The 9,030-nt window shown below is 35.2% G+C and overlaps 1 protein-coding gene across 2 annotated transcripts; it reads left to right on the forward strand.

Moving 5' to 3' along the window:
• Nucleotides 1–746: 746 nt before the first annotated feature.
• LOC145107963 (polyadenylate-binding protein-interacting protein 3-like) lies at nucleotides 747–5,806 on the forward strand. Of its 2 annotated transcripts, none has more exons than XM_079044927.1 (15): nucleotides 747–1,031; nucleotides 1,840–2,015; nucleotides 2,088–2,246; nucleotides 2,336–2,472; nucleotides 2,558–2,748; nucleotides 3,057–3,234; nucleotides 3,322–3,531; nucleotides 3,821–3,894; nucleotides 3,997–4,081; nucleotides 4,171–4,207; nucleotides 4,302–4,588; nucleotides 4,656–4,778; nucleotides 4,888–4,962; nucleotides 5,059–5,121; nucleotides 5,375–5,806. In XM_079044927.1, exons 2-15 carry the CDS (start codon nucleotides 1,877–1,879, stop codon nucleotides 5,402–5,404), a joined length of 1,788 nt encoding a protein of 595 aa, XP_078901053.1. In that variant the 5' UTR covers nucleotides 747–1,031; nucleotides 1,840–1,876; the 3' UTR covers nucleotides 5,405–5,806. The 2 variants fall into 2 exon arrangements, with proteins under 2 accessions (XP_078901053.1, XP_078901054.1); XM_079044928.1 differs by having other exon boundaries at nucleotides 748–1,031; nucleotides 4,891–4,962.
• The last annotated feature ends 3,224 nt before the right edge of the window (nucleotides 5,807–9,030 follow it).

Genomic DNA, 9,030 nt, shown 5'->3' on the forward strand with positions numbered 1-9,030 from the left:
CCACCAATGCCACTCTCGTCGTCTTCTAGATGAACTAAATCATCTACATATTCATATTTTTCATCCAAAAACTCAGATTCATCTTCAAAAAATTTGGTAAGAAAATGGTCGTTAACATATTGGAAGGAGACAACTATTACCTTTTCCCTCTCATAGTCCATGGGCATGTCTGACACGCGAATTTCATCTTTGAAATCTTCATAATCAACATATTTTTTCTTGCGTGTCTTAGTTTTCTTCTTAACATCGCTGTTGGATGCCATAACCTTCCTTTTGTGCAATTTATGGAAAAGCCCTAATTTTGCATATCTACTTGGTATCTTGAAGCACAACTAGCGAATGGTAACTGCTGTTAAAAACCTAGCGAATGGAAGAAGTCGTTTGCGTATGTCCTCATGGATTGGAATGATACAACTCATGATAAGGGGTTCGTACCTTTTGATACCGTTCGTACCCTTATGATACCGACTATTGACTTAGTTAACCGATTATATCAATTAAATAACAAGGATTATAAAAAATATGGTCTTTTTGGAAATTTTTTTTTTTTTTTGGTTCAAATAGAAAAAAACTGTAAATATAAGATCTAATTTGGAAATAACCCTATTTTCTATAAAAACTTAACAAGATTATTATTAGCTATTATGATTTTTTTTACTATAAATAACTTTTTATTTTATTTTATGAGTCAAAAATATTTATCAACCCTATCTGACCACTCGTAGCACGTCGCCACACCAAGGCGATTTTTAACAAAAACCTAACGTTGCCCCTGATCACACAAACCCAAAAGACCAGACACTATTCGCTGGAATCGGGGTCTCAGTTTCGATACTTTCCTCTTCAAAACCTCATTCAATTTCTTCAAGGGAATCGTTGATCGCAGAGTAAACACTACGGTGGCCATATGTGGTAGGTCCCCAGACATCACGATCTTCCCCTTCTTTCTTGCCTGCATCTAAAAGATATTTATTTCCACACGCTTTGTTCTTTGGATCAAACCCTTTAATCGCCCTTCGCAGATCTTTCCGGTAAGTCGTCGCCCTCTCTCTCTCTCTCACACACACACACACACCTTCTCTTTGTATGCATAATCATCACATATATCGCAACACATTCATGGACTTACATGTTGGAATGGAAACTTAGACGATAGGGGTTTGACTCTGGATTGTGTATGTTTAGAAACTTTGTAAGTTTGTGTTTAACGGTCACAAAGCAACTTGATTTCTACTGTTCAGGATTTTTCTCAAATCTATATAAGATTCTGGTTATTGATTTATTAGGGTTTTTATAGGATACCTTAATCATTGTGAAGAAGTTAAGTTGTATAAGCCACCAATACAATTGAGCATTAGGGCACTATTGTTTGATGGGATAACCACAATAATACGTCAAAGGCCTTCAAACTGCAACCAAAAAACCTAATAACTGAACTATCATAATAAGCATGATTCCAAAGTCATATAATCCAATATTACAAACCAAATACCAAGTTCATGACTTCAAGTGTACTCATAAATCCAATTGTGCTATGACATGTACAACACCAAGCTCACAATGGAAGAACACAAAGCTATTAGAATCTGCAACTAATGAAACTGAAGGAAACAAATTACAGTACAAAACAAAACAAAACAAATCCAAACAGAATGATATTGGACATAAGGAATCTGACATGAGCAAACCTAAACATGACGAATCTAAAGTCTAAACTGAACACATTTAAACAGAAGGAAACTTTCAACTGAACAAAATGTATCTGAAAAGAACAAAAACTAAAAGCATGAAAAGCCCTTTTCATATTTTGTTTGTTACTTAAATGATTTACTTTTACAGTATCCAGTTCTTGGTGGATTTGAAATTTTGATCAAGAATGAATCTGCAACAAGTTGCACCACCAAGGTCCTCTGCAAACGGATTCAACCGCAGGAGAGGTGAAAAAGAAATGGGGATTAGATTTGACAATAAATCTCAAACGGGAAAGTCAAACTTCAACAAAACTACCACAACAGGTTCATTTTTCTGGCTGAATTGCTAATAACTTTCATGTTCATCATTCTAACTTATTTTTTTTTCTCTCTCAGGTTTACCAATTGGAAACAAAGGAGGAGTCGATAATCCATCACGTGAGCGACTTGTTTACTTCACCACATGTCTTATTGGGCATCAGGTGGATGTCCAGGTCACAGATGGATCTATATACTCTGGGATATTTCATGCCACAAATGCAGATAATGATTTTGGTATCTTCTAAAACATTTGAATAGTGAATAATTGAACATGCATTATACATCATATGCTTTATTAACACATTCATGGTTGCCCTTTTCAGGAATAATCTTGAAGATGGCATGTGTGACGAATACTGGTTCTTCTCAAGGACAGAAAAACATTTTGGATTCTGTTAACAAGGCCCCTTCTAAAACCTTAATCATACCTGCAAAAGACTTTGTGCAAGTTGTAGCAAAGGTCTGTTTGGTTGTTTCTGTTTGTTATAAGTAACTCAATACTTAAAAAGAGAGTTGACATAAGTTTTTGTGATTCATATGTGCAGGGTGTAACAGTAACTAGGGATGGGTTTACAAATGAGGTTCATCTTGAAAAACAGCAAGATATTATGACAGATTCCTTGATTTCTCGTTCTAGACATGTTGATTTGGAAAGAGAGTTGGAACCGTGGGTCCCGGATGATGATAATATAGAATTGCCTGAGCTGGACAACACATTTGATCGCCATTGGAACAGGTTTTAAATTCTTTATCTTCTTTTGGTATCATTTCTAGGTCTAATGATGTTTGCTTAGTGTCCTTATTGAATTGATGATATGTGTATGTATGTGATTGTGTGTCTTTATGTGTGTGTGTATACATATTGTTAACTTAGTGAAAATATAGATGAGATTATAAATCAGTGTCCTTATATTGACTTTACGTGTGCGTATGTAAAAGACATAGTAGGGGATTTTTTGCATTAAATCATTCTCCTTACATTGATAAGATTATAAATTAGTTTGAGTACATGAACTTTTATTAACCTAATTATCCATTAAACAGGGGATGGGATCAATTTGAGACAAATGCAGCATTATTTGGAGTAAAAAGTACATTCAATGAGGAACTCTACACAACAAAACTTGATAGAGGTCCTCAGATGAGAGAGCTGGAAAAACAGGCTTTAAGAATAGCTAGAGAAATCGAGGGAGAGGATACTCAGGATCTTCATTTAGCTGAGGTGAATTCTTTGCTTCCTCATTTCTATCCAAATCCATTTATTTAAATTCTTATAGCTCTAGTTTGTATTTGTATTTGTATTTATCAGGAAAGGGGCATTCACTTCCATAGCAGCTTCGATCTTGATGAGGAAACTAAATATTCATCAGTTTTTCGTGGTGTTGATGATAGTGGTTATGATGAAAATGAGGACATTTGGGATACAGAAAATAATGAAACCTTTGGGAATGTGTCTGATTCCATCATCAACAATCAGTTAACTCACTTGAAAAGTGGTGGATCTCAAGCACCATCATTGGTATGTATTTCTTCAACTTCTTAATCTTGTTTATTTTAAGTACCCATAATCAAATTTATTTATTTATTTATTTCAAGATATGTATAACAAGGGTATTTTGGTCTTTTTATTAAAAAGAAAGAATGGTGTTGAATTCCTCCCACCCTTCTCTTTTGAATAATGAAGTCCATCAAACATGGACTTTGAAGGTTCCAATATTCATTTGAGAATTGAGAAACATACACATGATGAAATGGAATCTGAAATTCCAATGTTGTAAATTCGGTGAATATTTTATGTTATGAATCAGGTTGAGTGCCAAGCTTCTCAAACGAGTACTAGCAGAGACTTCTATCCATCTAATTCTTTGCACAATGAGAGCAGGTTCTTGTTTGTTGAAATATTTAGATATTTTTTTACCCAATTATTCTCACAAAAGAGTTTATACTTTTTTATTTTTATGTATCTTATTATTATTTATCTCAGGATTCAAGACAACCAGAACCAGAGTAGTCAACAAAAGGCTGGAAGTTATTACACCAAGGAGAAGGAGGATACTGGAAAGCATATGGTAGATTAATCATACATAACACAAATTGTGTATACCATTTATTGTAGATAGTTTGTAACTATTAATTACACTTGTGTTTTGACATGCAGCCGTTTTTGGAGCAAAATGAGGGTTCAAAACCAGAGGGTTAGTTTTTCTATTCTTGTTTTGTTGACAATACAAGTAGTCAATATGAGTAATTATCATTCAAATCTAATCTAATGTCTGTATACACATACAGAGTCAGAGTCAGAGTCAGAGTCAGTATTGATGGGAAAGAAAGAAAGCTCTGAAAAAGGATTATCAGCAGATGCAACTGCATATGCACCATCTAATAATAAGACTCATGAAACAGTGAGTTGTAGTGAAGCATCAGTAGCAGCAGCAGCCACTGTGAAGACACATGAGGAGGCTACTACACCACAATCATCATCTACTTCAGAATCTGGAAATGCTGTAACTGCTCCTGTGTCATCTCCTACCTCATCCATGGCTTCAGAAAAATCAACATTGAATCCCCATGCAAAGGTACAAATCAAAAATTAACAATGGTTTTATTTTTCAGTTTTGACAATTATGTTCTGAAAATTTGCAGGAATTTAGACTGAACCCAAATGCCAAGAGCTTTGTTCCATTACAGACCCCATCTCCTTCTCCAGTAGCACCTGCACCTGAACCTTCCTTCTACTACCCACCTCCAGTCTCACATATGCAACCTGTAATGCCTTTCACATCCATCTTTTTTTTTTTTTTTTTTTTTTTTTTTTTTTTTTTTTTTTAATGAAAATAAAAAAAAAATTGTAATTCTTTTTGCGTTTTCTCCACAGCAGCCTGTTATGTATGGTCCCCAGACCACATCGTATCAACCACAGCAGCCATATTTCAATCCAAACGTGCCACAGGTATTTTTTATTATTACTTAATAGTTAGTTGAAGTAAAATAATTTATTTTGTGGAAATTAATTTTAAGAATATATGTATATATTTGTATGACTCAGTATGGGCAGCAAATGGTTCTTGGTCAACCCCGGCAGATGGTCTACATGCCCACTTATCCTCCGGTAACAAACTCAACTTTTTTAACATTTTTGGTTGATGCTTGATAACATTTATGTGTTTAAATAATTGATGACCATTTGTATCTAAATATACAAACAAAGCACTAAAATAAAACAGATAAAAAACTTCACACAAGTTTATGTAGTATAATTTTTCTATAATGACGAAAATGCCCCTCCTATTTGTGGGAGGGAAAAAGTGTTATAAATTTTTTTTTTATAATGACAGAAATGTCCCTCTTATTTGTGGTGACAGGAGATGCAGTACAAAGGAAGAGACTTTTAGGCAGCATCCACTCCATTGTATTGTGAATTTGAAGACTGCTTGGAAGGGTTTTTTTGGTCTAGCAAATCCAGCAGCCGATATGTGAGACCTGAAACATGATGAATGATGATGATGATTCACAAAACATAGATTTGTTATTGATTGCTTTTAACTTTATTTATGTTCTTGAAAGTTGAAAGGATGGATGCTTTTCTTTCTTTTTTTGGATGCTGAAGCTTTTCGAATAGATAGATAGATAGATAGAAAGAGATTAGTTTATGTTTATGATATGACTTTACAATAGGCTTGAGTTTGTGAGTTATTTAGGATGATGACGATGATGTCATTTAAGTTAGGAATATTTATTTTAAGTTGGTGTGTGTTTGAATACAAATTTATATATTGTAGGGATATTTTAGTTTATCATGGTTTTCTTTTTGGTATGTGCTTCAATTGAATTTAGAGTAAATGACTGAAATTGTCCTCAAGTTGTGCCTTTGGTCTCAAATTTTTTTCTTTTTGTACTTTGGATCAGGAGTAGAACCAAAAATTTTTGTTCGTGGGTGGCAACACCAATAAACCCATGCTTGTTTTTTTTATTTTTTTTTGAATTTTATAGCAACAATTTTTTTTGTTTTTAATTTTTTTATTATTATTATTATTATTATTATTTTTTTTTTAAATTTACTTTCACTTTTACAACAGTTCATGGTCAAAATGTCATGCTTATTTTTTAACTGTGTAAAAGGGCAAACAAGTTTTACAGTCGCCCTTAATGGCCCTATACTTCGCTGCCACAAAAAGAGTTCTAGTTCTGACAGCTAAAGCTAGAAAAATGGCTCTATCTGGTACTATGACACACAATTTCACATTGTTCCAACAGTAATTGTGAAACTCTTGTCTAATGAGCTGAGTCATGTCCTATTGGCCTCTGAATTTATGTCATCAAAAGGGAATTCTAAGTGTATGAAGTATGATAATCAATGTTTTATGAAGTACCTTTAAGAAATAAAGATTGAAAATTCATATATTGTACTAACGAAACAATCTTGAATCGCCTCCTTTTCGCCTATTTTAATGGAAACAGAAGCCAAATCATGCATGCTTATAATGCTGGAAGACCTTAGGACCATATTGTTCTTCTTTGCATCCTTGACCATGGCTTCTAGTGCCTATTTAGAAATTGTGAATGTGACTGCATTATGCCACTTTAGAAACATCAACCCAGCTATATACCCACATGGTTTTAGAAATTATAAACGTGAGTACATTATGCCATTCTAAATGCTAAACCAGGATTTTTCACAAACACTTACCATAAAGAGTCAATTAACAAAGGAGCCTTAGTTTGACCACTAGTGTTTCATATACCATTCTCCCAAAGTATTCCTTGATAGCTCTTTGGTTGGAAAAATAACAAAGAAAACAAATTTCATACAGTTAAGGAAATTGGAAGAGTTCTCTTAGGAATTCTCCACCATTGAAGCTCTCTCAAGACACAAATTTCGTTTTATGCATCATCCATAGAGGGCTAAGGAGTAGCACCATATATAATCTACCAGTGTCACTTCTTCATCTTCCTTTGCGATGGAGCACTTATTGTGAAAATTTGAGGCAGAGCATGGGCTACCCCTTGCTTCAAGCTAGTTACGCCATTGACTTGGACTGTTCTTATGGTTTGATTTTGTTAAGTTTTTCGTCCCTCGTAGACATGAAAAACCATGCTATTCTTATTTTTATTTTTTGTAATTTGTTTATAATTTATAAATTAGAAAAAAAGGCCCTACCCCCGTCCCAACCACCATACTATTTCTAAAATATGATCTATGGGCTAGTACTCTCTCTCTCCCTCATATGATTCTCCAAATCTCAATTTTTTGTGCAAGTTTAAGCATTAATAGGGGTGGATTGTTGACGTTGGTGGTAATGACGGTCGGTGACAAAGGTCGATGGCAATAACAATGATGGCTGTTGATGGAGTGACATATTTTTCTCATGTGGGTGTGGTGGTGGTAGATTTGATTTTAAGATTTTTCTTGTTTGTATTAGGTTTTGATTTTTTTTGGAACTGATTTTAGGTTTCTGGTGGTGCCTAAGGTGGTTGCCGATAACTAGCCGTGGTAGCGATGGAAGTGGGTCCCATGTATACAAATCATCACTTTATTTTCTTTAATTAATAAAAAATAAAAAAAAATTATAAAAATGTGAGCAAGAAAATATAAAGGGAAATATAGTCTTTTCATGTACGCGAGTGACAAAAAACGCAACAAAATCATACCACAAGGACAATCCGAGTGCAAAAAAGTTAGAAACCAAACACGTAATTTTAACCTGTAACATCTTGATTTCCAAGTATTCCATTTATGCCCTTGATATGAGAATTGTTTGCATTTTGCTCCCAAATGGCATTTTTGTAATTTTTTGGTGTGGCTTGCGTACGCTGGGTGTATGTGGCATGGACCAAAACCCTAATATTTAGGGTTTGCACCCTATTTAAACCTCATTATAGCCTCAAAAACCTTTCATTCATCAGCCTCCATCCTCCAACTCAACCCTAGCTAACCCTAATCTCTTGAGTGAAACAATCTTGACATTGAGTGTGCATTTTGGTGTTCTTGAAGGAGGAAGAAGGAAGAGGAAACCATCTTAGAAGAATGGAGCACTTTGGATCCAAAATCACATCATCGTTTGACACCATTTGAAGGTAAAAAAGCTCTGAACTTGATGAAGCTATGCTTAGATCTTGTTTAGCCATGGGTTTGTGTTCATTTTGGTCCCATAAGCTTGGTATTATGAGTATGGGTTACTCTAATTCATATAAGCTGTTTTTTAGACGTTTTGGAGTGTTTAAAAGCATAAAAATGTAATCTTGGACCTTAGTTTCTTTCCATGCATGAGCTAGGATGTCTTAATGAGTTAAGAAGTTAGGGTTTTTGGTATTGAGCACTTAATAGCCATGCAAGACCATAAATTTGGAAACTTATACGAACGTGTTCCCACCCTTTGAATTACTTTGAATGGTCCTTTGTATCTTCGAGTTAGACCCTTGGAAAATTGTCTAGTGGCCTTGAACACTCTTTGGGGAAATTTCACCATCACCTCGTCGCCAGCTATAACTTCGTGTGGTTGTCTCTTTTTGTCTGCCCACTTCTTCATGCGTTTGGCTGCTCTGGTTAAGTAAGACCTCGCTATGTCAAGCTCCTCGTTCCACCCTTTAGCGAACTTGTATGCGGGCGGACTAGTGCATTTATACCCCCTAGTTAGTTCTTGCGGCGTCAAAGGTTGTTGACCCATGATAATCTCAAAAGGGCTTCTTCCAGTAGCCTCGCTCCATTATTGTAACACCTGTTCTAGGTATTATTTAATTTATCGAATTTTTAGGGTTTTGTGCATGGACTCGGCGAGTTGGGGATCTCCAACTCGGCGAGTAGAAGTTATAATGAGGACGCATATTTTTAATCCTACTCGACGAGTCAAAAGGCCCCGACTCGACGAGTAGGCGCTGTAAAGGAAAACCCTAATTTTTAGCGTTTGCACCCTATTTAAAGAACATACCCCGCCTCTTGTTGCCTCCCTTACCACCCTATTAGCCAGAGAAAACCCTAGTTGGACCTTGCACCTTCTTGAGTGAGAGAGAGAGAGAGAGA

The sequence above is a fragment of the Lactuca virosa genome, chromosome 4 (genome assembly GCF_052849685.1).
Source record: "Lactuca virosa cultivar CGN04683 chromosome 4, Lactuca_virosa_CGN04683_v6, whole genome shotgun sequence".
Classification (NCBI taxonomy): Eukaryota; Viridiplantae; Streptophyta; class Magnoliopsida; order Asterales; family Asteraceae; genus Lactuca; species Lactuca virosa.

Excerpts from the sequence above, each read along its gene's own strand:
- LOC145107963 (XM_079044927.1), top strand. The coding sequence starts at position 1,877 with ATGAATCTGCAACAAGTTGCACCACCAAGGTCCTCTGCAAACGGATTC. Across the intron at positions 3,235-3,321 it reads AGGATCTTCATTTAGCTGAG|GAAAGGGGCATTCACTTCCA; the intron begins GTGAATTCTTTG and ends TGTATTTATCAG. Across the intron at positions 4,208-4,301 it reads TGAGGGTTCAAAACCAGAGG|AGTCAGAGTCAGAGTCAGAG; the intron begins GTTAGTTTTTCT and ends ATACACATACAG.